General features: G+C 41.5%; 1 protein-coding gene across 2 annotated transcripts; it reads right to left on the minus strand.

Moving 5' to 3' along the window:
* Positions 1 to 367: 367 nt before the first annotated feature.
* Positions 368 to 27,552, minus strand: IL13RA1 (interleukin 13 receptor subunit alpha 1). Of its 2 annotated transcripts, none has more exons than XM_073358556.1 (10): positions 27,348 to 27,552; positions 18,119 to 18,276; positions 16,113 to 16,248; positions 12,714 to 12,834; positions 10,338 to 10,519; positions 8,638 to 8,789; positions 6,643 to 6,778; positions 5,609 to 5,705; positions 4,591 to 4,675; positions 368 to 2,815 (listed from the first exon to the last, which is right to left on the minus strand). In XM_073358556.1, exons 1-10 carry the CDS (start codon positions 27,439 to 27,441, stop codon positions 2,669 to 2,671), a joined length of 1,308 nt encoding a protein of 435 aa, XP_073214657.1. In that variant the 5' UTR covers positions 27,442 to 27,552; the 3' UTR covers positions 368 to 2,668. The 2 variants fall into 2 exon arrangements, with proteins under 2 accessions (XP_073214657.1, XP_073214659.1); XM_073358558.1 differs by lacking the exon at positions 27,348 to 27,552 and adding an exon at positions 26,860 to 27,183.
* Positions 27,553 to 27,789: the final 237 nt, after the last annotated feature.

Consider the following 27,789-nt stretch of genomic DNA (forward strand, 5'->3'; position numbering starts at 1 on the left):
TGTATTACTGAGAAGCAGTATATGCTGACGTAGTTACAGACTACTTAAATGGAAATACACAAGACGATAGCTAAGGCTCTTTGTACATTCCCTCTTTTTGCCTGAACACCCAAGTGAAAAATGCCAGCTTCTGCATTATCTTAGCTTGTTTACACCAGAAATAGTAAATGAGAATGGCCGTTTTTCCTTCATTCTGCATTCCTCTAGCACATCCCCTTTTACTTATCTTCTCTCTAAACTAAACAGCTCCCATTTTTCCAGTCTCTCGATTTACCCTCTGATTAAAATACAAGGAAGCTATTCAATTAAACTGAAATGCAACAGTTAATCAAATATATTTTTATTCATCCTTTTAACAAAATCACAATCAACTAACTATAATAAAGGAAAACAAACAAACAAACGTTAGAAGATTCACATAATTACAAAAGCTGAAAAAAAAAATCCCAAACTTATCAAGAAGTCTACTAAAAAATGGCATATGGACAAAGAAAAAAATAGCAATTCAAGTGTACTCACATTGCATTGTGGTGTGGTATGGTACGGAATAAACACAAAACATTCTGCTACCGGGAACTGTCTTCACTATTCAGCCAGGAAACAAAAAAATTATTCACAACATCCTCATCAGGACCTACATTTATCTCTTCATTTAAAAAAACTAAAAGGTTCCTTTTGGCCTAGCACTACCCTACTTCTTAAAAAAACACACAAAACCAAACAGAATTATTCTCTTTAATAAGCTTCAGTTTTGCCAGAAACACCACAGAAGCTAACTCAAAAGAATTTGTGGCAAAGTGCCAATAATTTTCTTCCTTGATTGGTAAGAAAAAAATCCAACCTTTACAGAAAAGCTATCGATTGCTCTCCCTTACACGGTCGTCTGATGTTCCTAGTCACACCGTGATGCCAGAGCTAATACCATTCTAGTTGAGGTAGATCATTCTAACTATGGTCAGATCTGAGAAGTAAAGGGAATATCTTTAGAATATATACAAAGAATGTTTGGGGGAGGGGAGGGGGGTTGAAGCTTGGAAAGGGAATTTGACGGACAGGATATTCTTTAAAACTCTTCTCCCTCTGCAACAACCTATTATTAGCTGATGTTAGAGTTTTCCAGAGGCTGAGCGTTTTGCTGTACCTTTTATTAAAATCCCTGAGATTGCATCCTTGTTTTGGGGCTTGACACATATATGAAGAGGATGATCTGACAGGGTTGCATGGGCTCGCAGGGGTCTGGATTTACTGACCCACGAGGTCCCTTCCAGTCCCAGTGGCTTCCAATGAAACTTTTGAGGTGGCCTGTTCCAATTTGTTTAGAGTTAGGTCTCTTATCAGCTAACTGGACTGCACTTCGTAGTGGAGGCTGCCAAGGGGATTTAGAGGAGAGAGATAATCCCTAATCCACCACGTAAGGCCAGCCGATATGATTTTTTTCCTGCAGTTCTTTCTCCCCATCTTTAGGAGGCATAATAATGGCCAGGGAGTAACCCTATTTGAAGCATAAAAGCACACATTAGGTTATGCTTAGAATTTACAGCAGGAAAGCATGGCGAAAACAACCTCAAACATAGTTTAGGAGAATATTATGAACAATCAACTAGTGATCATGAGGGTCCCTTCTGACCTTAAAGTCTATGATGTACAATCACTAAAGATAAATACCATCAGCAGAGACAGGCTGAAGTAAAGTCAGAAAGTTAAATGGCTTTCAAGTTCTCAGAGGAGAAAACCAAGAACAAAATAGGATCACTATGTTAACCAGGGGGAAGAGTGAGGCTTATTCCCAAGAAGTGGGCTTTCACCTTCTCCCCAGCATGGGAGGTTATGCAGGGGTACATGGAGAGAACCAGTCCCAGCAGCTGAAAGGCTACACATTTCAAGTGAGAGACTGCAGTGGTTTTTAAACAAAGCATAATTAACTGATGAAACTCACCGTCAAAAAGATATTAGAGGCCAAGAGCTTTGTAGAATTCAAAAAGGATTAAAAACACTTGTGTGGTTAGTGACAACATCCACTGTTATGCTAGGAGACTTGTGTATATACATATATTTTAAAGAAAGGATATAAATGGTCCTCTTTGGTTTCAGCAGCCACTAACAGGTGGCATTAGGAAAAAACTTCCTTTACAGACAGGTAGTTATTCCATAAATACTCTCGAAGATTTATGGCACCTTCCTCTGGAATTGGCCACTGTCAGAGACAGGAAGCCAGATTAAATGGTCCACCCAATCTCTTGGCAGTTCCTATGTTCTAGCAGTGATAAGCTGTAAACAAGTTGTTTATTGTTTTACTTCTCACCGAACTGAGCAAGGTGCTTCACAGAAGAACCAGTTTCTGCTCCAAACCGCTTACAGTCCAAATGTGAGGCATGAGCAGAAGCAAGAAAGGCACATAGTCAGAAGAGCTGGGCTTAGGCAGAAGGAGGGGCACTGCTGTGGGTCCAGTGCATGGTTTATGTACATGCATATTGTGGTGGCTCTGGGTAGCATTTTTAGCAGAGATGGAAGGTGGCAACGGTCAGCATTTTATCTTGCGAGTGTCACCAGAGAGGTGAGTTTTCAGCAGGTGTTTGCTGTTTGGAATGTGGGTGTCTGCCTTGCAGACAAGTCACTGTCAATATTCAGAAATCCTCTGAGGTAAACAAGAGCAACAAAGAAGTCTTCCTCACAAGGCTTTCACTTGTAAAGCAGGTCTTTCTCGGTCCTCATTATCAGATGTGGAGCTCTCTGGATTCTCTATCCAAACTAAATAGTGGATTTCCTCTTCCATAGCTGGCTTACGGACATTCAAAAAGTCATCCCCTGGACAGCTCTGAAAGAGAATACAACACATTATTTTACAGAAGATCTTCAGTGTCCTCAGGGCTCGGTCTCTCTTTTAGTTAGCAGTAATAGTCAGCTTTACAGGGTATGCAGTGTTCAGCTCAGAGGGTGAAGCAGAGGCAGCTCAGGACCAAGAGCATGTCCTATGGAGGGGGAGTGTGGGGGTGCAGTTGCTCCTCCTAGGAAAGTGATGGGGCTTCGGTTGGTGCCAAGGGTTGGCCAGAGTCTCAGGAGACCTCCCCCTGCTGCAGCTGCTTATCTGAGAGGGGCAGGCATGCAAGCGGGACATTCCAGAGATCAGGACTGGGTCCCACAATGCTGCCAAACTGCACATGGGGTGTGTTCCCCATTCTCCCCATGGACATTGAGCTCATACAGGTGGGAGGCCGTTGTTGCTGGGATCGGAAGAAGGGAAGAAGGCAGCCGGGGAATAGTGATAGGGAGGAACATTGCAGTAGGTCTAACACTGGTAGAACTAGAACCACCATTAGAAGAGGCTCAGTGATCACTGGATGCTGTAGCCTGGACCCAGGGGGAGCTGGCATCGAGCCTGAACGTAGCCTTCCACACTGGGCTGAGTTACACTGGGAGTATCTAGCCTGCCCATCACTATGGGGAGTGGGGCTTCTTGGGTTCACACTGCCCAAACTCCCTCCCACTTGAGAGGCTGCAGGAGGAAGAAGCTCTCTCCTCTACTTGATCCTGTCTTTCCTGTAGAGCAGTGGTCTCCAAACTGGGGCGCGAGAGGATCCTCGGGGGTGTGCAGCAGCAGGAGCCCTCCTAATGGCACTCCACTGTTTTTTTTCCTTCGGCGGCAGCTCTGCAAGTCCAAGGCTGGTGTTCCCCTCTGGCGGCCCACCTGCAGCAGGTCTTCCGGTCTTCTTCCGTTGGCAGCGCGCCTGCGGCAGGTCTTCTTCCATCGGCGGCGCGTGCCAAAAGGTTTGGAGACCATGGCTGTACAGAGTCATCTGAAACCCCTTGGGAACCAGAGCCCACCAGTACTTCCCTCAGTGGAAGCTGTTCAGCCCAGGGTGTCCTAGTCCTACAAGGGCTCCAGGAAGAGACCTTCTTAATCCTTCTTTAGTCCTCTATAAAACTGTCAAGGACAGTTTATTTTCCAGATGCAGAAGACAGAGACAATTCACTGTGGTGAACCAATAGCTGCTCTATAAACTGGGAATGGCCTCACCAGAAAGGTTCAATGTGCTCTCTTTGCTGGCAGGAAGGAACTACAAGCGGTGTCTGGATTGGCCCAGAGATTTGAGGAGAGAAAAAGGGATTTAAACACAATTAAATGTAGCATAACCAGGATAACAATTGCAAAGGTGCAAAGTGCCTGTGACTTCACAGTAGCACGTAATTAACCCCATACACCAATTCTTTGTGAGTCTCTGTAGGGCTACTCAAGACTGGGAGATTGGAAAAGCAGCTTAATTGAGTTGCAAAGAGAACCATTTCATGGAACTGGAAGAGAAAGCACAAGCTCTGTTGAATAGCATAATGGCATTTAGTAAATTAGTGAGTGGGAAAAAGTTTACACTGCTTAAGAAAAAAACTTAACTGAGGACATGAAACTCTTGGTTTTAGACTGTACTTGTTTTTGTATAATTCTCATGGTCTTAAATACTTGGTCTATATATAGTGTAAAATTCTCTTTAAAATTCTTTTAGATTATGTAAAGGCAAAATACTAATATAGGAGGTGGGAATGTAGAGACGACTTAATTCTGAGAGATCACTTCACAGCAAACAGGCAGATACTAACCTGGAAGTCCTCAATTTGCTCTCCAAACATGCGTTTAATAATTTTTCTAGGGTCAGGAATTTGTGGATAAATTAGTATCTTGAGCCTTTAGAATAGAGAAATAAAAGTGTTCGATGAAAACAATTAACCAAAGGAAGAACATTTCAAAGTTGCATTTAGAATGTTATAGTGAAAGTCAGCTGGACTCTGTCTTCTCTGACCATCTTTTGTCCTCCCAGACCATGCCCCGTTCTCTCCACCTTCATTCCCAATAATGAATGGAAAAGGAGTTGTACATACAGGCCCAATTTTGTCTTTGGACATAGGTGCCGACTCCGCGGGTGCTCTGGGGCTGGAGCACCCACAGGGAAAAATTAGTGGGTGCTCTGCACCCACCGGCAGCCAAGCTCCCCTCCCCCCCAACGAGCCTCGCCGTGTTCCCGCTCCTCCGCCTACCTCCCAGTGCTTCCCGCTGCCAAAGAGCTGTTTGGCGGCACTTAGGACTTTTCAGAAGGGAGGGGGGGAAGCATGTGCTCAGGGGAGGAGGCGGAAAAGAGGTGGGGCAAAGGCGGGGATTTGGGTGAAGGGGGTGGAATGGGGGCGGGGGCAGGGCCAGGGGCGGGTGGGGTGGGGGTTTGAGCACCCACCAGGAACAGTGGAAGTCGGCGCCTATGTCTTTGGATATCTCTGAGCAACTCCCCCGGAAGTCAATGGGAGCTGCAAGTGTGCACCTACTGCATTTGCAACCATTGAGTGAGAGGAACTTCCTTTTTTTTTAGGGAGATAAACTACACACAGTGTTACTGCAACCAGAACATATTTGTTCCATAAAAAACCTCAACTCAAAGTCAACTCTAGAGCTCTGATTGGCACCTCCATATTAATTGTGTACACAGAGGTATAAAGGGAAGATAACCACTGTCAAAACATACATACTACACATGAAAGGTAAACTAAAGCAGAGACTGACTGCAATGTAACTCTAAAAGTCAAGTCAGTCAGTAACAGATTTTAATATAAAAGCGGTATGGATATTTACCTTTTCAGGTACACTAGTAGAATTATAGTAGCGACTGCTACTGTTAATGGAACAGTGAGTATTAAAACAATATAGAATGTGAAGTCTGTGTTTTCACCTGGAAAACAAAACAAAAAAATCCCAAAGAATTTAGAGAGCAAAGTGCTTCAGGAATAATGAAAACGTTTAATGCAAACACTTCTTTTCAGGCTACATGATAGACTCCTAAGAATATTCCAACTTACAAATTCACAAATGCTTTTGTGAGCAATGAAAGTGACCACTAACTTTTCAAAATGTGACAGATGAAAAACAGCAACAGCTATGAAAATTCACGTAGTAAAGCTAACGATCTTCAAAGATTTCAGAGTAGCAACTGTGTTAGTCTGTATCCTCAAAAAGAAAAAAGGAGTATTTGTGGCACCTTAGAGACTAACACATTTATTTGAGCATAACCTTTCGTGAGCTACAGCTCACTTCATCGGATGCATGCAGTGGAAAATACAGTGGGGAGATTTATATACACAGAGAACATGAAACAACGGGTGTTACCATAACGAGAGTGATCAGGTAAGGTGAGCTATTACCAGCAGGAGAGTGGCGGGGGGACGGGACCTTTTGCAGTGATAATCAAGGTGGGCCATTTTCAGCAGTTGACAAGAATGTGTGAGGAACAGTAGGGGGGAAAAAACAAACATGGGGAAATAGTTTTACTTTGTGTAATGACCCATCCACTCCCAGTCTTTCTTCAAGCCTAAGTTAATGGTGTCCAGTTTGCAAATTAATTCCAATTCAGCAGTCTCTCCTTGGAGTCTGTTTCTGAAGTTTTTTTGTTGTAATATTGCAACTTTTAGGACTGTAATCGAGTGACCCGGAGATACTGAAGTGTTAAGAGAGAGGGAACTTGGTCATAGCTGTAAGTACCTACACAGGTAGAAAGAATCTGACAATTCTGGGGCCCTTTAATCTAGCAGACAAAAGCATAAGAGGGCTAATGACTGGAAGTTGAAGTTAGAAAAAAAATTCAGATCAGTTCAAAGAAAGAGTGTTCTTACCAATGCTCTTCTCCTCACTCCAGTCGCTCCAGCGATTGCTGCTGTAACATGTTCCTTCAACCCTTGCTCTCACTTTGACGACGTACACAGTGTTAGGATGAACACTGGGAAACCAAGCTTCAGTGTAGCCTTTAATCTTAAAATAAAGAAATTAAAGATATTTACTTATTTCTTGTGACAGGATACATGACATTTGCAAACTGGTTTCATTGTGTAGCTTTAACATAATCAAACTGAATGTTTTGACTGAAGCCCCATTTGCCTTTTGTATTTTTGAACTCCATAAAATAAAAGGGTAAAAGATAAGGAATTTAGATTTTCACAGTATGTATTGGCCTTAAACAATTATCCAAACTGCCGAAGCAAGGTCATTCAGAAATCAGGGTTCAAACTAGCTGACCCCAGTGTTAGCATCAAAGGTTAAACTGAGGCTGAATGGCCTGGAGTGGTGGTCTACAAGCTCCCCCAAATACCTGCATGAGTTCTACTGCCTTCCCCTCCATCTATCAGGACGGCAGAATTGCTGCCCAAGCTTTCCCTACACCAGAGTCTGCCCCTATCCCTGTGAGAAGTGAAATGCTTGAGAACCTTCATGTTTATTCTGAGCCCAAAGGACCAAATTCTCCATGGAAGTTAGGACAAATGCCCAATCTCAGTGGTTCTCAAACTGAGAGTCAGGACTCCAAAGGGGGTTGTGACCCCATTTTAATGGGGTCACCAGGGCTGGTATTAGACTTGCTGGGGCCCTGGGCCAAAGCCTGAACCCCACTGCCCAGAACCGAAGCTGAAGCCTGAGGGTTTCAGCCCAGGGTGGCATGGCTCAGGCTTTGACTTGCACCCTGGGCAGCGAGGCTCAGGTAGGTTACAGGCCTACTGCCTGGGGCTGAAGCCCTTGGGCTTCAGCCTTGGCACCCCACCTGGGGTGGTGAGGCTCGGGCTCTGCCCTCCCCCACCGGGCTCAGGCTTCAGTCCCCATTCTGGGGTGGTGTAGTAATTTTTGTTATCTGAGGGGGTCACGGTACAACGAAGTTTGAGAACCGCATCCATTTCTCTCATTTTTCCTATGGGAGAAATAAAAGGGAAGACTGAACAAATTCATCTAGTGCCTTTTTTGGTGTGTGGACCATCCAGTTTTGTTTATAACTTATTGTGTACACAGTCCTCAGGAAAGGACTCTTGTTTTGCCAAGTTACAAAGCATTGAAACTAGTAGATAGCATACTAATGAAGTGAGCTGTAGCTCACGAAAGCTTATGCTCAAATAAATTGGTTAGTCTCTAAGGTGCCACAAGTCCTTTTTCTTTTTGCGAATACAGACTAACACGGCTGCTACTCTGAAACCTAGCATACTAAGCTGTTTTCCTTACTGATTTAATGGCACACCTAGTTCGGTTACTCAGATACAGGCATACACAAGCAAGTACACACCCACACATTGATATCAGTGCAATTGTATTGGTTTGTGTGTGTGATTATTTCCCCCTTTCCCTTACCCTCAAATCTCCTTGCTTACTACACGCACAGAACCACAAATCAGCATGTTCATTTTCTTTGTGGTAATCAAGTCACAAAACCAGAGTACATGAATATGAGGATCTGACTGGGAGACAGACCATAGGGTAATGTAGTTGTGCTGTATGTTTCTGAAGAGCTATTACCCCGTTCAGAAGTGTACCTGTTTTGCAGAGTACATTACGTACATACCAAGCCTTTGCTATGGTAAATGGGTAGCTAAGGCAAGAGACTCAGAAAACTGGCATTAGTTTCAATGCATGGTCATATTACTGAACCACATTTCATGAGAGGAAAACCAGTTATGTCCACATATGCAGTTTCAAGTAAGTTAATAAAACGTACACATTTCTGCTCTGCATACAATTATAGCTCTTAATAGCAACTCAAGTGTTGCATTGAACAGTTTGAAGAAGATATTAAAAAAAAAACACATGCAACAAATTTCAGTGCCATTGTAAACAATTAATGGAAAAAAAGTTACATCATGTTGCTGAACAGAGCCCGATTTGCTGTCTTTAAGCTCTACTTGGTATACTAAGCAATGTGGTGGAAAGGTGCCTGGGTTTTGCCATTCTATGTGCATTTCATCTTTGATCACTGATGCCGTTACAATCCTTGGAGGTCCAGGTTTTACTGAAATAGAAAAAATCCAAATTTTTGAACTAAGTTTATTTTGACATTTAATATGATTAAAGTCCATACCAGTTAAAAAGAAAGAGTCACTAGATACAGCAGTATAAGGCATAATGCACGCACAGCAATTAGGACAGTGAAAAGTAAGGGAAGAGCTTGACAGATTCAATATTAGGACAGGGTGACCAGATGCCCCAATTTTATAGGGAGAGTCACAGTATTTCAGGCTGTGTCTTACGTAGGCACCTATTACCCCTAACCTTGCCCCGATTTTTCCACACTTGCTGTCTGGTCACCCTGTATCAGGATCAACAACACTTCTGATGAATTCCCAAATCAAATCTCATGAAAAAGTAAGTAGCAGATAAGATGCAATCATTGTATCGTTCTGCACTAGTCTTATTGTCTGGAGCATGGATGGCCATGCTCCAGAAGTTCCGTTTACATGGTAGCATTTGCTAACATGTTAAAGACAAGCCAACCACTAAAATGATGCTTTTATTATTAGGAAATTTGAACATGACTGTGAGATGGCAGGCTCAAAAATTGTGTAAGTTAAACCATTACTCAGTAATGTCAAGTCCTTGGAATTTCAAAATACAGTGTAATTTCTCACACCAGGAAGTCAAACTAATAAGAATATTCTGCCAAGAAGCAACATGCTGAATAGAATAGAGCCTCTCAGAAGCTAGTCATCACACCACATAGAGCTATGATTAGCCACAGAGTTCCAACATTAGAGAGTGTGGCCTAAGATACACCAAAAAGTGCCCTTCATTTGTCAAAAATAACTGACTACTTGACAATAAATTTAGAGGAAGCTGTGTACAAATCCTAGGTCCCTGACAATTTTCAAATGCCACAGACTGGCAAGAAGGTTGAAAGACCAGGATCCTTAACGACAAGGGGCTGTGTAGTTTAGGTGAATGATAACACACCCAAGGGCAAAAATACCCTAAAAATCTCCCACTATTACTGCAAAAATCTGGTACCTGCAAGAAGTCTCAATTGCAAGCTGATAGCTGACCAGATGCATCTGCTGTTCTCACTAAGTGCCGGTGACTCATATCCAGGGGAATACAAAACTTTGGATTCAAGATTGAAGAGAATGGATTTAATTGGCTCCAATGCTATCCAGATTCACTCTCCTATCCCCAACTCCCAGAAGACCTGAGACATCTAGGATGATTAACATGCAGGGAATATAGTGGGGCCATTCCTGTAGATGAAGGGCCAGATCTTAGGCTAGCGTAAAGTGGTTTTGTGCTGAGTTTCATCCGGAGGCATCACTGATGCAATTTAATCTGGATAAGATGATCAGCCTATTACAAGAGAATCTTGAGTGTTCATGCACAATTTATGAACATTACATAATGTTCTTGTTAGAATACATACAGATATGTATCCTGGGTGTATTCTTGTCAGGTTAAACCAGCTGTTCCTTTTTGCACGGAACAATACATAATCAAAACAAATTCCATACCCTTTTCTTTGACTGATATTTAAACCTAACACTCTTTGCAAAGTTACATAATCTTTTAAACCTACCAATTGTTGTTGGATTTCTGTTTGCACAGACAGGCCTAATTTCCTCCGAGTTGTCTCTGATCAAAATACTGATAGTTGGATACACATCTGTGGAATTTTGGATGGAAAGACTGAAATTACATCCAAAGTTATCTCCATAGATATAATTCTGGCACTGCTGGTTATTTCCCAGGCCGTCATACCTACAAGAATAAAATGTAAACATACCACATTTTAACTTCAAACACCAGGGCACCAATGGTTACATGTGCTTTTAAATCGGCTTTACAAGATTGTCAAAGTGGGCATTGCATGACGGTTAGGTTAGAGCAATAAGAGACGGGATTAGACTGAACACACAGGGTGTCATTTCACTCATACTTCAAGGAATGCCAAAGCATGAAACACACTGATTTTTCTGTACAAAGCTGCAGCAAAGCAGAAGCAAGTCTTGGGCCCTTTAACTCAAAGCATGACAGACAACTCTGCTACCTCTATACTATATTTTAAAATGTTTAAAAAAATATTAGTTCAAAATAGTTTTTTCCAGGAGGGCAAACATCCCCAGGGAAAAAGAATTCCACCTCTGATTGATTCCTTTTGACATTCCCCCACCCCAAAAAGGGAAGTTAGTCCACTCAATGATGGAAAGTAGCGAGTCCTACTCCTGTAATTTACTAGCAGTTATAGGGGAGAGGTCCCCAAGCTTTTTCAGTCACGACCCCCTTACTCCTAATGTAATCTGCCCATGCCCCCCGGAGCCATGGTCAGGAGCAGAGACTGTGGTCAGGGGCTGGTGGCCAAGGGCAGGGTGCCTCTCCCTTCCCCACCCCCACGGGGCTGGCCTGGGCCCTGCTGTGCACCCCCAAATGTTCCTCCTCACCCCCTTAAGAGGACGGGCCCCACAATTTGGGGACCACTTTTATAGAGTCACCCAGGGTTTGGCTAATCCAGTCAAGAGTCCCTCCCATGCCACCCACGCTACTAATTACCCACCCTCCCCAGCTGCCCAAGAGAACTACGGCCACCTGCACACCTTCCTCCTTGTTTCCCCACCTTACCCTATGGACGCAAGCACAGCAGGGACCTCCTGGCTCTTCCACAGGAGCTGGGGTACTGCTGCTGTAGATGTCTTCCCTCCTGCCCCCCGCCCCCCCAGCAGGGAAGGAAAACTCTGTCTCTGGCACCACAACAGGAGTGCAGTTTCCATGCTGCCTGCCCCCATGTGTAGGAGGTGGGGAAGCTGTTGCAGTCCCTCTCACATATGCACCTTCAGGCCCCCAACTCCGTCCCACCCCACACTATCCACCTCCCTGTTGAGTGCCTACCACCTTCAACCACCCCTGAATTTTCAGGAAAATTTGAGTACAAAGATATCTCAATATTGTACTCATTCCTTCCAGCTGGACTCTATTCCAGCTAATACCACTCTGGACTGGTGGGAATTTGTTGCCAGCTAATGCCAACAACCCAGGCAGCTGAGAGGCCTTATATTCACATTCATCCATGATCCCAGCATGGGTTGGGCAGGAAAGGATTCCAGGAGAGGGGTGTAAAATGCTACTCCAAGAAGGTGCATAGTCCACTAGAAATTTAAATTCTTTTTTCCAATTAGAACCAGGGCTAGGTTACCACTGCTACATGCAAGAAGGGGTTGAGGTGAATAGTTTTGGACAGTGAAAAGGTCATTTCTCCCTGTGTTTAGCTTAACAAGTAACAAACATCCTGGTATTTGCTGTCCAAATACATTTGCAGAAAACTTAGTAATTTTAGTATCTACCATTAGAGTGAGAAAGACAACTTTTTTATGTAGTCAACAGAAAGTAAGATGTAATGTAAATTTAAAACTAAAAAGAACTTTGAAAGCTTTCAAAAAAAGTCTCTTTATATCTCTGCAGAAACTAATGAAGTCTAAAATTTCAGGAAAGACATCAATATAGGGGTGTGCGCACTGGTTAGTGTATATAAATATCCGTGCCAAATTCTCTCTCTCCACAACTCTGTTGTCTTGTAACAGAAGACTATTTATGGAAGACAGTTGGCAAGTGAGTTGGAGATGTTAAGGTGGCATCCTACTCCATAACTTCCAGGAATAAATCAGTTTCTTAAAGATGGAAGATAAAACCAACAGATAATTTTTTTTAAAAAATGAGTTTCTGGGGCAGGCCAAATGCTTCATATAAGCAAATCAGCTCTAAAGAGCCAGCATGCTAGATGGGACTCACAGTTCTAGTCTCTATATTAGAGCTTTGGGATCCTTCAGGGCAACGGGTAATAAAAATAATATTTTTATTATTAATTATTCTTATTATTATTAAGTCAGAGGTATGCAGAGTACTTTTAAAGCAGGGGAAAAAAACCGAACAAACAAAAAACAAACCACCAATCGATACAAACCAGTAGTACAGAGTGTAGTTGGTACCAGCACTTGCATTCTGTCCAGGAAGCCATGTACAGACCATGTACTCTAAGTTGTACCAAGTGCAATTTATGCCAACAGCAGCAGTGCCTGCAGCACCTGGAATGCAAGTTCAAAGGCTTTTTAGAAAGATTTTTTTCTACCAGTAAGTGCTTTTCTTTCCCAAATATCAGAGCACCCTCCCATTGTTTAGTGAATATCTTAGCAGTTGACATTGTTCACCTTCCACTATCCCACTTGAAAGGCAGAGTGCGGGTGTGACGTTGCACTCTATACGATTTTATGAAAATATGCTAATGAGTATGAATATAATGTAACTGGAATATGCTCCATGCAAAAGGTCTCTTGTAAGGTATCATTACAAAGCTTATAATCTACTGAGTGTGGTCATCCTATTTGTATAAATGTATCACTCTTGTATCTGAAACTAGAAATATGAAATATAACTCTGGGGGCCTATTGTAATTATGCAAAGTGTGGGCCATTAATGGTGGTTTGGAATCTTGAAGGCTCCCATTAACCAGGACAATTGACTGTAGATGGCTCTGTTTTACTTGTAAGACTTCCTGTATACTTGTGTGCTGGCAAGTGGGTAATGATGTCTTACAGTGACATGTGATCATGTCACCTGAACTGGAATCCATCTTTAACCTGGTGCTTTTCCATTGAGAAAGCGGGGTGGGAACCCAGAGGGACAAAGGATTCCTGCCTTATGCAAAAGATATATAAGTGGGTGGAACAGAACAAATGGGCGGCCATCATGAGAAATCCCCTAGCTACCACCTGAGCTGAAACAAGGGCTGTACCTGGGGAAAGGATTGTGCCCAGACTAGGAAGGCGTCCAGTCTGTGAAAGAAACTTATTGAAACATCTGAGAGTGAGACTTTATCTGTATTCAGTTTTATTACTGTACTAGACTTAGACTTGCGTGTTTTATTTTATTTTGCTTGATAATTCACTTTGTTCTCTCTGTCACTACTTGGAACCACTTGAATCCTACTTTTTGGATTTAATAAAATCACGTTTTACTTATTAATTAATCCAGAGTATGTATTAATACCTGGGAAGGGGGGGCAAACAGCTGTGCATCTCTCTCTATAGAGGGCGAACAATTAATGAGTTTACCCTGTATAAGCTTTATACAGGGTAAAACGGATTTGGAGTTTGGACCCCATTGGGAGTTGCACATGTGAGTGTTAAAGACAGGAACACTTCTTAAGTTGCTTTCAATTAAGTCTGCAGCTTTGGGGCACGTGGTTCAGACCCTTGGTCTGGGTTGGAGCAGACTGGCGTGTCTGGCTCATCAAGACAGGGTGCTGGAGTCCCAAGCTGGCAGGGAAAGCAGGAGCAGAAATAGCTTTGGCACATCAGTTGGCAGTTACCAAGTGGGGGTTCTGTGATCCAACCTGTCACAATGGGCTTCTCAGGCTACAGTGAATGCCCTCATTAGTCAGCAAGTGAAAGTCACTCACTTGTACAGCATGGCATTCCTGAACCTGTGCAAGGCTCCTTCTAAACACAAGTGACCCAGAAAAGCCTAAGCTGTTGCTTTCATTTAATCTGAACTAGTGTGAACAATAATTTTACAGATAGAATGAGATGGTGAAACAGGGAAGCCATATTCCAATAAAATGCAGGTGCTTTAGGGTTAGTTAAAATCCTTGACAGTCAAAGGAACACTGTTGCAAAGCCATGAACTGCATGACAGCTGCAGCCATTAGAAACCATCAGTGCTCACCCACAGTTACTGGGGTATCAGTGTTATTTTCATGTACTTTGAATATGGAAATAAACTGTCTCTAAAATACTATTCAGTGGCAAAAGTGAGTCAAAGTCAAGTTTTAATCATGACTACTGTACCTCCAAGATACCTCGACGGTATTTAAAATACTAGGAAACAAGTGACAGAATGGTAGAAACAAATGATTACATAGCCACCATGAGTTGGGATGTTAACAGGATATCCCATGGTGGGTACAACAGCTATAGAATCAGGTTCTTCATATTTAATTTCATGTCACTCACACAAAAAGTGGCAAAATTGCAAAGGTTGAAGAGTTTCTTTTTTTAAATTTAATTTCTTCATTTCCTTCCATCCACTGCTGTCTCACACTGTATTAACAGATTACATCTTAGAGAAGAAATAAATATATCTGGTAACACCACAATAATCCTCAGGCACTACACATATATGTTACTTCCATAAAGAGCCCAGCCTTCAACCTCACTTCTGCTCCTAAACTTGTTTCTTCTGCGGAAGCGACTACTTGAAGGTTTATTACAGGAAAATTAAAATTGTGTTTAGTTCATAAGGTGACAGATGTCTATGCAGATAGCTTTTTAAAAACAAAAGTCTGTTTAGCTCACTCACTCCTAATGGTCCACCCCTGGGGTGCATCAGAACAGTCCTTAGACCAAAGGATACACAGTACTCCTAGGACACGGCCTCCCTTTAATCAGTGAAAGCTTCCACATCTCAGTGTCTCACCGCAACTTTACTTTTCTTTCCAGTTGACCTGCTTTTTTTGCTTCCATTACTGTCACTTGCTTTCCTGCCCACTTCTCCCTGCAGCTCTCTCTACTCCCAAGCAACTGGACTGTGCCCTGTGGCCTATTACTGATCAGTCCTCCATACACCTGTCTCGTCCCTGACACTACCCAGAAAATGTGTTTCCCTTAGCTATTCTCCCCTGGCCCAATCACTTAAACTTCTCATCTCTGAAGTCATCTTTTAAAAAATGAGGAGAATATAAGAATCATATTTATTAGCAGGGCACACAGGGTAGGTTTCAATATTACAGAGGCACACACACTTTAAGAACTAAAACATATGACAATTATTTCCCAGTTGTATGGAGTATTCTTGTACCTGTGTTGGTCCCAGGATATTAGTGAGACAAGGAGATGAGGGAATACAGTTTATTGGAACCACTTCTGTTGGTGAGACACAAGCTTTCAAGTTTAGACAAGCTTTTGAGTAAAGCTTGCGTAAACCAGAAATCTTGTCTCTCTCACCAACAGAAGTGGTTCCAACAAAAGACATTCCCTCACCCACCTTGTCTCTCTAATTTGCTATCTTACTTACCTGCTAGGATTGGTGTTCAGGATTTTCTGTTTCTCCTGTAAGAGCTAATAATATAAACAACAAACAATCCTGAACTAATGTCCTGGCAGGTGAGAACTGTACAGTTCACTTTTAAAGTGTATTGGGATGTGCAAAAATACAGACACTTTCAGCTAATTTAAGATTTTAACTGAGTTTTATTTTTCTAAAGATTCAGCTTTCTTGTACTACATCTCAGAAAGCAAAAAAAGTTGTGTATTTCATCAGATATAAAGAAGGTAACATGCTCAAGGCTAGGTTTTAGAATGGGTACCTTTTGGTGGAGTAGAAATCTCCACCCAGTTGCTTGGTTCACTTGTATTATCAGATTTGCATTCACTTCTCACTCTGAAATGAGCCTCCTCATTCAAGGATACATCTTCCTCACGAAAAAGATTCCTACTCCATTCCTAAATTTAAAGAAAAAAAAACTTTAAAATGCCCAAATATAGTAAACACACAAAGTACAAGGGAAACCATAGTTAATGTAAAAACATATTAGAACAAATCAAAAGGCTCACACCCAGTTCTAGAACGAAAGGAACAAAGAGGATGCTTAAAAATCCAAACCAAAAGCAATGAACAGCCATTCAGCAAAAACAAAAGGTGATGATCTCTCGGCAGGCATACTCAAACATACCACTCAAGAAGAGAGAGAGTGTCATAGTCTGAACCAATTCCCCACGGACATGGACTGACTGGCAACCTACAGAGATCCAAAATGGAGTATGGAGGAGACTTTTCTTCCTACGGGCATTCTTCCAGATCTGATAAGGCAAAGTCATGAAGTTTACACTACCTCTGTCTAAACAGAGGACTTAAAAAATACAGGGAGGTCAATCCAGCACCTTTCACCACTCCATAGTCACACAAAACATTAACAGAAGGAAAAAAGCACTCAAAGCCCATACCAGAGTAACAACAGAAAAAAACATGCATATAAGCAAACAATCATTGAACAGGTAGGGAGTCAAACAGCCATTAACATTCCAAATACAGCAGATCAGAACGCAAAACTGTAGCCACAAAACAAATTTATGAACTGCTTTCCCTTAAAAAGACCAGGATATCCTGGACTTGGCAGCTGTCACAGCAATAATGTTCAGCAATAACGTTCAGTAATCACAGAGTGTCTCCATGAGGCATCCTCTCCGGGCCTGGAGGACTTGCATCATATCAAGTTTAACTGCATCCAAGACACAGTCACTTGGGGGCAGTTCAGGAAAAAAGTAAAGTTTGTTATAATTTGGAAGTATATGACTATCTAACCTAAGATGACGACTGATGTCTCTCTTCTGGACTCGGAGCCCACTTTGAAGGGTTCAGAGTCAGGGTACAGGACCCTTTCAGGAAACCCAGTTTTGTGTAGCTTGAAGATGAAGACAAGTTTGGTATGTATTGGTTAAAAGTACCTTTAAAAAGAATACTTAATTTAATGGATGCATGAGTCTTTTCTATTATGCTGTCTGTGAATTACTACTAAAGTACCCTGCTCAAGAACGAGGCTGGCTACTGCTTTTGAGCTCTGAATATTCCACAACCCATCATGACATCATAACTGCAACAGGTGAGATTTTTTTCAGATCAAACCCTCTTTAATTTCTCCCCCCCCCACACACCAAAAAGCGTATACTTGGGTCAACCAAAATATTTTTATTTGAGCATAAGCTTTTGTGAGCTACAGTTCACTTCATATTTTCCACTGAATGCAGCCGATGAAGTGAGCCATAGCTCACGAAAGCTTATGCTCAAATAAATTTGTTGGTCTCTAAGGTGCCACAAGTACTCCTTTTCTTTTTGTGAATACAGACTAACACGGCTGCTACTCTGAAACCAAAATATTTTGTAACTGTGTTGATTTCACCAAATTATTTCTGTGAAAAAGACTCTAAAAAGTCAATATATTGTTTCGAATTAAAAAAAGTAATATTTTCAAATTAAACTTTTCATTTCAAAATTTACTTCCATTTTATTAAAAAAAGGTAAAAATCCATCAATAATTTTTTTTAATTGTTTTGTCAAAATTTTTGGTTTGTTTCTGGTAAAGTCAAGATAATTTTTACCCCCTCGTTTGGCCACCAAATCTAAACTAGTTATTCGCACAGCCCTGCAAACGACCCCCAAGTATGTAGATCCATTATGAAGTGTATAACATCTAAGAACAGCTCCAGGTAATTTTATTTCCTTTCATTGTAAGGATAAACATTTACTGGAATATTGTGGAATTCAAAGAGCTGGGGGAAAAACAAAAAACAAAACAAAAACAACAACAAAACGTACTCTGTTTTCTTGTGGGATGCCATTAATCAAAATTTCACTGCAATATTCTAGATCACAGCCACTGTTCATGCCCTCTGGGGGATTCCATGTCCATTTCAGTTTACAGAGCTGGCCAAATGAATAATGCAGGTTGGATGGAGGTGGGAGAACTTTTCTTCCTATAAAAGCAAAGGAAAAAGTTCTAAATAAATACTTCATGGGTGCTCTAAGTAATTCAATTAACACTGGCGAAAAATTTTCCATTAGGACTATTTCGACAGAAATTTCATTTTAATTAAATGAAATGTTCCATCAAAAGCTGACAGTTATCTTGAAAAAGAACCCACCCTTTCTGGTCAAAAAATGAAAATCAAGTTTTCAGCTGGAAACTCTCACATTTTGACCCCCTCTTCCCCCCAAAAATAAAAAAGCAAAGTCAACTCTGTGGAAAATAAAAAATTAAAGCTGGTCAGAAAATGTTTTAAGTTTCATGTAATGAAGCTGAAATCCTAAGAGGTTTATATTACAATGATTTAAAATGTAAATCTGCTTCAGTTTCACAACCCTCCTAAAATAAAGGATAAATAAAACCCAGTATATTTTTATATTTATTTTTAAAAAGTCATTTGATTAAAAAAAATCCTGTCTTTACAGTGGTTCACACTGACTGTAAAGCAACACAACTGAAATATTTGCCCAATCAATGCTTCCTCTTACTTCCCCAAATCATACTGGCTGACTGGGTCGGCAGGTGCATACAAAACCTTCTCCATCAGGAATTACATTTTTTGGTCAGATTTTATTTGGCATCAGCAAAGGGCTTATGGATGGCTGCTGATGCGAAAGTGTTTGCACAGAGGCTGACAGATGAACTATTCTCTGTCCTTACCCTCACAGGTCTGCCCATCCCACATCCAGCCATCGGATTAAACAAAAGCACAGGCAATGACACAAAGATGTTATTATGAAGCAATTAAGGTTGCTACAAAAATACATGCCTAACAAGTCTACAAAAGCGAAGAAACAAAAGTGACGCTACCTAACAGTACATATCCTCTACTCCTTCACCTAAAACTACCATATAGCACAGTTACCTTCATTCTACCCCTTCGAGATGCTAGCCTACATGCTCTTCTACAAACAACCCTTTGCCAAGTCACTGTCTCCCAACATAACCAACTACGACACCAAACATCCACAATTACTAGTATGGGACAAATTAATCTGGGAAAGTGCTGGGTACACAAAGGCAGAAGGGGAGACAACGTTAAGACTGCAGTGTGTGGCATACAATAGTTACGGTAACAAGGGATGCGATTGCAGGCAAAGGAACAGAGAATATGTCCTGGTAGGTGGCTGAAGTTTTTATTTGGAGGCTTTTGTGAGTTTGTAGTAACCCTAAGTGCTTCAGAACAAAGATGTGTGTATTAACAGAACCTATTTTGTGTTTAGAGACATAATCCAGTAGTTTTAATTTCAAAAAATTAGTCTTTCAAATTACAACCTTTGGGGTAGATTGTGGCTTGGACTTTACACACACCTTAGTGAGTAAGAGGGCATTAAAAACTTTACCTTCCATGGATTCACCTGATCTTTAACTCAAGTGCACAATAGGTAGGACCAGGGTGCAATAAGAAATAATTTACTGCTGGCATAGGCTAGTAGCACACTACTACCCCTCAGAAGAGTGATTCCCAAACATTAACCACCCATGAACCCCTTTCACGAAAATATCGAATCTCGCAAACCCCCTCCTAAAAATGAATATTTCCAGGGATTTCCTCCCTTACCCGAGCATAAATTATGGAAGCAGTGATCTTGGAAATAATTTGTTTTTTTATGACACGCCTATTACCACGATGGATAAAAATCAATAAAAAAAAATCCGATTTTTTAAAATTTATATCAGATTTTTTTGATAAAATGCTTTTGGAGGAAAAAACCTATCTAAAGATAAAGATACATTTTAGCTCCAAGATATCTCATCATGGAATTGGGATTATAAATTCTAATTCTATAGTATGAGACAATATATTCATGTAACGTTTAAGAAAAAAGTTTTGTAAATGAGTTCCAATAGTTCATGGATTACAGACCCCATTTTATGAGGTTCCAGAGGCTTCTGTATAGATTATTTAGGTTAATCTTTATATCTACCCAATGGGACTTAGTGCTCAGTCTAGAAGATACCATCAGAGATGCTTAGTTTTGCTGTTCTCAAACTGTGGATTTGTCTCCAGAGATAACGTGCCTGTTAACAGCAAAAATGTTTTAAAATAAATAACTATATAGAGGTGAGAAACAACAGACCTCAACCCTATTGTCCCTCTGCAAATTTGTGTACAGAGTCACTCCCTTATCTCTCCCTAAAAGTGCAAAGTTTCAGAAAGTTCAATGAATAGAAGATTGTTGGGGATGGAATAGATCTAGATAAGGAGAAGAGATAAATGTAAGAAGAGAGGGACATGCAGTAGAAACAAAAGTGAAACTGTTTGAGCAGCATATTCCAGAAGTCTTGAGTGTAGCCTCCATTGATTTGAGATCTACCATAACATTCTCTCACTAGAAGGGAAAAACCTATAATAGCAGCAGGCCATAAAAGAGACCCAGTTTCGGAATAAGAACCATTCAAGAAATATATGTTTGCTGATGACGTTTTGAAGAAAGTCACACCATTGAAGTGGTGGAAGTCACTCAAGCACTTGGATTCAGAGACCGTTGACGTGATAATCTCACTTTTAACAGCAGTAGCTTCTTCTGCAGGTGTAGAAAGACTATTTTCTTCCTTTGGACGAATTCATTCCAAATTGAGAAATCGTTTGGGCCTGAAAAAGCAGGAGAGCTTGTTTTTCTTTGCCAGATTATGAACAAACAGGAAAATGAAGGTGAAGACGACTGTTAGCTGCAGAAGCCAATATTTTAAGTTTCTCACGTTGACCTGGCTGACGTAGTCTATTTAATTTTTGTTTTGTTTTTTTTTTAAAAATTTCATTTAACTATTTTAGTTAACAATTTTAACAAAGACAAACCTGATTTTAAAAAACTTGAACGCTTAACTAAATTCAAAAATTCATATCCTTGTTTTGTTAAAATATTGTAGGTTTGCTGTTGAAGAAAAAAATCCAGAATACATAATGTTGTTGTTTTAGTTAAATAAAACAATTTAAATGTCGGTTTGGTGATGTTCTCCTCCTAATGCAGCATGGCAAGAAAATCCTCCAAATATTAATGATTAATCTGTTGAATTGGAGATAGTTCACCTCCCAGTGACTTCATAAATATCTGCTTCAATTAACTTTGGTAAATGAAATAACCAAACAATCCTTCATTTTCTGATACAGCTGTAAAACTAATCTGAAAAGTTTTCAAAGTAAAATCACTTTAAAATGTATAGTGTGTACCTTTTAAGAATGAAACCTACATCTGTCTCTGAGTTATGAAGAATATGTATTGAGGTTATAACCACCAACAAGAATGCACTTTTAAGTAGAAATCCATGATTAAATCGAGTCTTCCTGACTAGTGATTTAAATCAAATCCACCCTGCTTATTACACACAATTATTACATTATTTATCATTATTAATTTTATTACATTATGAAAACGGCAACACTCTTCCAAGATTTCATTTCTGTAGCTCATATCACTTGGATTAAGCCTCCTACATGTTTCATCCAGGAGTACCAGACGTGAATCAGCATGAAAGTATTTAAGAAGCCAACTCAATAAAGAGTTCCTCCCACAAGCATTCGGGTCTTGAGCAGTCCAGGCAAACAATGCACAACTACAACAAAGCTTAAACTTGTTCCGCCAGGAAGTCATGGTCACGGAGCTCAGGCTGCCAGCTCCTAAATAAGTGAGAACTGGCTGGAAAGGGAGGGGGTGAGCCTCACCACAGACTGCAAGGGGTTGGTTAGCCAGGCGATCCTTCAGCTGGAAGATTGGGGCTGCCATCTTAGACTCATTCACTGGAAGTCTCCACTGACCAAAGGAAGTGGCCAGAGCGTGTGTGTCCTGGCTGAGTGATCCTTCGATCTTATGTAGAGCAGTGGTTCCCAAACTGGGGTTTATGAACACTTGGAGGTTCGTGAAATGTATCGGGGGTTCTCAGAAAAAAAAATCTGTAATGGTGGACAGAGCCCTCCCTAGGGATCCCGGGTGCAGGGGCCAGTTTGCTTATAAATGTATCTAGTTCTGCTTGAAAAACCTCCCACCAAGCTTTCTGAAAATTCCATCAGGCCTTCTGTAAACTGTTTGTTGTTAATGTCAGCAAGCCTGTGGTGGTCAAGGACAGCAGATGCTGAGATTTCAGAAAAGCTTCAAATACTTTCTGCTCTTTGACCACTGGAGGCATTTGCCTGGAAGATGAAAAGGTGATTTTCCCATACTCCCATACTGACTGCAATGGTGATGAGCCATGACAGTGTAGCCTGGAACTGAAACTTGCACATCAGTGGTAGAGTGCATCTCCTGAAGCAAAATTACATGTGCTTCAAGGTTTGTATGTAGGTGGAGTTTGTAACTTTGCTGTTGATATCCCCTCAATATTGGAACACAGCATCTTGAGAAACGACCCTAGTGCTAGGGTTTGCGGTGCTGGCCCTGAAAGGGACCCCATTGGAAAATGGCCCTTTCAGGCTGAATGTGGCTTACAACGTTAGCCTGTTCCACGTTTTGTTTGCTTTCTTTTCCCTTTGCACTGCTTATGGGGGATGCCACAAGAAGGTAGCAGACATGCCCTATTCGGGCCCTATTCTGAAAACATTCACTACTGAGTGTGATCTCACTAAATCAATTAGTAGTTCTAGTTAAGTCTTTCAATATGACTTTCTACAGTAGTATCACATCTTGAAGTATTTGCAGAATTAAGCCCCTAATAAACTGCAACCAGCACAGGAGGCATGTTTTTTGGGGGGGGGCACCCCAAGGTGTCTTTAAATAATTCCAAGCTAAGAACTTTAATAGACACTCCTTTTAAAATTCTACAGCTTTCCTTTTAGTAAAGCTTAATTTTAGGTATTTTAAATTCACACACAACTATTTCACACTGCCTGAAGCTGAAATTGTGTTTGCAAGATATAAACCTTGACTAAGTCTTATTAGCATAACCAATTTAACCTAATAAACTTCCAAAGTAATTTTCAGGTCTCATGCTTTTAAGTCAACCTCTGAAGAAAAAATGGCTTAGATGTAAAAAGCATGTATAGAATACACCTTCGGTGATTACTCAAGTCCTGCTCATTACTTTTATTATTAAAATATCAGCCAGACAGTGGTTTGAACAGCAATTACCACAATCTTTTCAACTTTTATGAATTTGGACCTATTCCATGTAAAGCATAGTTAAATTCTGATGCAAAATACTTGCATTAATAGGCAAAAAATTCTAAGTTACATTTCTATGTGCATTTAATTTCTGGTAAAAGCTGAGTAGCGTACGTTCCTTTCCCAAAATCTGGATGCTAGTTTGGGATTGTGAAAGTAGAATGAATTATATTGAAATTATAATTCATTAAAGAAATGCTGCTTGAAGGGTTTGTTGAAATATAGTTGTCAGAAAGAGAAACATTAAGGAGTGTGAGACAATGGGTCCTCAAACTAATTAACTTAGAGCTCCTACTGAGCTAGGAGATTGGTAAACGTTAGTATGCAAATAAGATCTGTATGTATATTTGTCAGTTTCTGCTTCCTTTTGTCTCTTATGTTAAATTGGCTTTGGCTTATCTGTATAAATAAGTTAGCTTGAGCCTTAGAGAGGGGCTCACATATCTGGGTGCATTGGCAAAGTGCTTTGCTAATAAACAGAGTGGTCTGACAAATTATGGGAGTCCTGAATCTAACTTTGACAGGATCAGGTATGGTTAGGGCAGCGGGGGAGGAAGGACACAGGGATGCATGACAGCTTTATGACCAAACACTAGATTAGGCAAGCAAACATGTTCCTCTCGAATATTGGTATGGTTTGGAAGCTTCCATTTTGGAGCCATATCTCAGGACATGTGATGGGTGCAAGATTATTTAGAACCCCAGAGCTGGTGGATAACACAGCAGGATGTTTTACTTAATAGAAACCTCTGCTTTTAAATTCAGTCCCCATTGTGATGTTTTATTTCTGCATCATCCCAATTACCATCCTTAGTTTGATAAGCAGATCAGCATTAGCTGAAAGGATCTAACTTATAAAATACATATAAATACATGCCTGGGATCTCCATGCCTTTTTCATGGCCTCTCTTTCTTTATAGCTCTCTCTGACTAAATACCATAATACAAAAGTAAAAGTAACCAATATCTCTGCAAAACTGTGTTTCTACTCATAAATTTTTCTTCATTTAGCAACTTAATGATTTAATGGGATTTTACTTCACTTCACACTAAAGTGTTAAAAATCAAGTAGAAAATAATCAACCTGATTCAATATTAATATATACTATTACATACAGGTGGCACCCAATGTTCATATTAGTTTAGTAAATCATGATTTAAATATACGTGATAAAATTAATCATCAAGGGGTAGCCATGTTAGTCTTATCACAAAAAGACTACCAAACTCCTTGTTGTTTTTGTGGATACAATTAAGATATCTAATTTAAATAAATTACTATAGGAAGTTTGACAGATTAATATTAGATTAGCTCTTAATGGCAGCCTAACAGTAATTATGAAAGTGAAAGAAGAAGTAGATCAAAGATAAGTACTTATCAATAATCGTGAGGGGATTCCAACTCTCTCAAGGAGAACAATACATTATATTTAAAAAAATATATAATTATTCATTATTTCCACTCTTCCAGAGGTGTGCACAGTGATTTAGTGACCATTAAAATGGCACCCCTTTGAGCTGAAAAAAGTTTACAATAATAGGAAAAGAAAATCAATGGCTCAATTCAAAGACCAAGATTTTTTTCCATTTCAAAAACCTAAAAAGAGAAGTATTTTATTTTTGCTCAAGATCTATCTATCGATCTCATCAGTGAGACCTCCAGGAAGATTAACTGTAGCAGGGACTGATTCACTGATGTACTCTTGTTTCCAATATTTAACTCCCCAATATCAGAAATACCACCATTTATACAAAATACAACTTGATTAAATATTGAACCTCTGCCTCCCTCCCTCTGCACTCCACCAAAATTATCCTTATCTAACATCTGAGGCTTTAATGACTTCAGCTGGGCTCCACCTTGGCATGCAGGTCCCTATTTACAAGCAACTTACAGTACTCCAATGAGTTAGTATAGTAAATAATCTACATATAAGACTAGCATCCCACACGGAAAATAAGAACTAATTAAGTTATTTAGAATTGAAATTATATAATGGAATTTACTCATGAATTTTATTCCTTTGTACTTACCACACACACATACACACACACTTACTTTTCAGATTGTTAATAAGAATAAGAAAGGTTTCAGAGTAACAGCCGTGTTAGTCTGTATTCGCAAAAAGAAAAGGAGGACTTGTGGCACCTTAGAGACTAACCAATTTATTAGAGCATAAGCTTTCGTGAGCTACAGCTCACTTCTTCAGATGCTATCTGAAGAAGTGAGCTGTAGCTCACGAAAGCTTATGCTCTAATAAATTGGTTAGTCTCTAAGGTGCCACAAGTCCTCCTTTTCTTTTTAAGAATAAGAAAAAAATTCTGATGGAAAAGCAAACACAGGGAACATCACTGGGATCGAATGTAGTCTCTACATACATTTAAGCATGTGGTCTTTTGACTAAGTATTTACACTCATCCTATGTAAATAGGAAATCCTTTACAATTTAGATTGTTTAATTTTCATTTACATTTTCAGTCACATTATATTCACAACGTTTTTCCACTGAATTTCTTTAGTTAAAGGGACAGTCAACATGAAAATCTAGACACTTTAAAAAAATCCCCCAACTAGAGGTAGATTGTTCTCAAATCTTTCTTTGCTGATTTTGTGGGTTTACAGATGTATTTTCCTATTAATCTGAGAAAGCTAAAACAATTTAAAAAAACCTTGTTTTCCCTGTTACTGTGTGAGCACCCTGCTTCAGAAAAAGCAATGGGAAATGAACTATACAGAAAATAGTATCAAATGCACAAAATAAAGAACCGGGGTGCTGAATAAACAAAGTTTTTTTCTTTAATTCTTTCAATTTAAGTAAACTTTGGTGCTACTTGCAAGAGATGCAGGTTTGAAATTTTTAGAAAAGTGTGTTTTTATTTTACGGTGGTTGTGGCTGCAGCCACAGAAATTTGAGATACAGTTTAAAGCCACCAGATATGTTAGAAGAAAAGGAGGACTTGTGGCACCTTAGAGACTAACCAATTTATCTGAGCATGAGCTTTCGTGAGCTACAGCTCACTTCATCGGACCGATGAAGTAGCTCACGAAAGCTCATGCTCAAATAAATCGGTTAGTCTCTAAGGTGCCACAAGTCCTCCTTTTCTTTTGGCGAATACAGACTCACACGGCTGCTCCTCTGAAACCTGTCAGAGATGTTAGGGTTCTTTTGAAATACCATCATAAAGGAAGGAAGATCAGAATCTTAAATTTCTCCTCACTATTTTATGATATAGGAAGCAGAGGGTCTGAAATCCTAATTCACATTGCACGTCGCTCAAAATTTCCACCATCTACAGGAGGTTTAGGCTGAAAAGTCGAAGTTATTTGAACGGAAGGTGCAATCTAATGATCGCACCCTGAAAGAAATATAGCGACTAATCCTGCAAACAGCAACTACCTCCTGTCTTTACAAAGAGTTGTACAGGAACAAAATTACCTGCAGTAGTAAAGATCTGCAGGACCACACGCGTGTAGCTGGCGGGATTAAACGGATTAGGAACGGCTGGCCAGCTTGCAAGGTGGTGGTGGTTGGTTTTTTTTTTTTAATTTATTTCAAAAGAGGGAGACTGGTGGCCCCGATCCCGCCCAGGTGCGGGCGCCGACGTGGGCTGCATGCCCCGGGAACGATCCCGCCGCACACGCTGGCGGGATCAGCGCCGAAGAGGGCTCCCGGCCCGGAGGCAAGCGACGTGACACGCCCGGTGCGAACGAGGAGCTGGGGGGGGCCAGGCACCGCCGCGCCCGGGCAGCAGGGCAAGGGGCCGGCCGGGCGCCCGGGGAACATTGACCGCGGTGACCCGCCAGCTGCAGCCCCCGCAGCGGCCGGCGGGCCCCGCCCCACGCCCCCGCCGTGTCTCCCCTCGGCCCCGGGCCGCCCCCCAGGCTGCCCGCCTCGCCCCGGCCCCGCGCCGCACCGCACCGCACCTGCTGGCCGCCCCTCGGGCTCCGCGGCCCCGGCCGCGAGGCAGAGCGTCAGGGCGAGGAAGAGCCGGGCTCCGGCGGGGACCGCAGGGCCCATGTCCGCGTCCGGCAGCGCCGCCGCCGCCGCCCCGCTTCCCAGCGCTGCGGGGACGGGCCAGACGGGAAGAGGCGCTGGGCGGCCCGCCCAGGTAACCCGAGCCGGGAAGGGAGCGGCCTCCGCCGGGAAAGGCGGGGCGGGCCAGCGGCCCGGCCACCTCTGCCCTCTGAGCGCCCCCAGCCTGGCCCCCGCCCCCCGTCCCCTCAGGGCTGCCGCCCCCGGCTCCGGCCCCTCAGCCCCCGGCCCGGCCCCCTCAGCGGCCCCGAGCCCGCCCCACAGGGCTGCCGCTCACCGGCCCACACCCCCAGGGCTGCCGCCCCCTGGCCCCGTCCCCTCAGCCGCCCCGAG

Source organism: Lepidochelys kempii, chromosome 9 (assembly GCF_965140265.1).
Source record: "Lepidochelys kempii isolate rLepKem1 chromosome 9, rLepKem1.hap2, whole genome shotgun sequence".
In the NCBI taxonomy this organism is placed as follows: Eukaryota; Metazoa; Chordata; order Testudines; family Cheloniidae; genus Lepidochelys; species Lepidochelys kempii.

What these genes read in the sequence shown, in the direction of transcription:
- IL13RA1 (XM_073358556.1), bottom strand. Translation starts at nt 27,441, where the DNA reads ATGGGCCCTGCGGTCCCCGCCGGAGCCCGGCTCTTCCTCGCCCTGACG. An exon ending in GCATCCCACAAGAAAACAGA is followed by an intron (nt 16,249 to 18,118) that starts GTACGTTTTGTT and finishes CTTTAAATTTAG; the next exon opens with GAATGGAGTAGGAATCTTTT. An exon ending in CTACTAGTGTACCTGAAAAG is followed by an intron (nt 4,676 to 5,608) that starts GTAAATATCCAT and finishes TCTATTCTAAAG; the next exon opens with GCTCAAGATACTAATTTATC.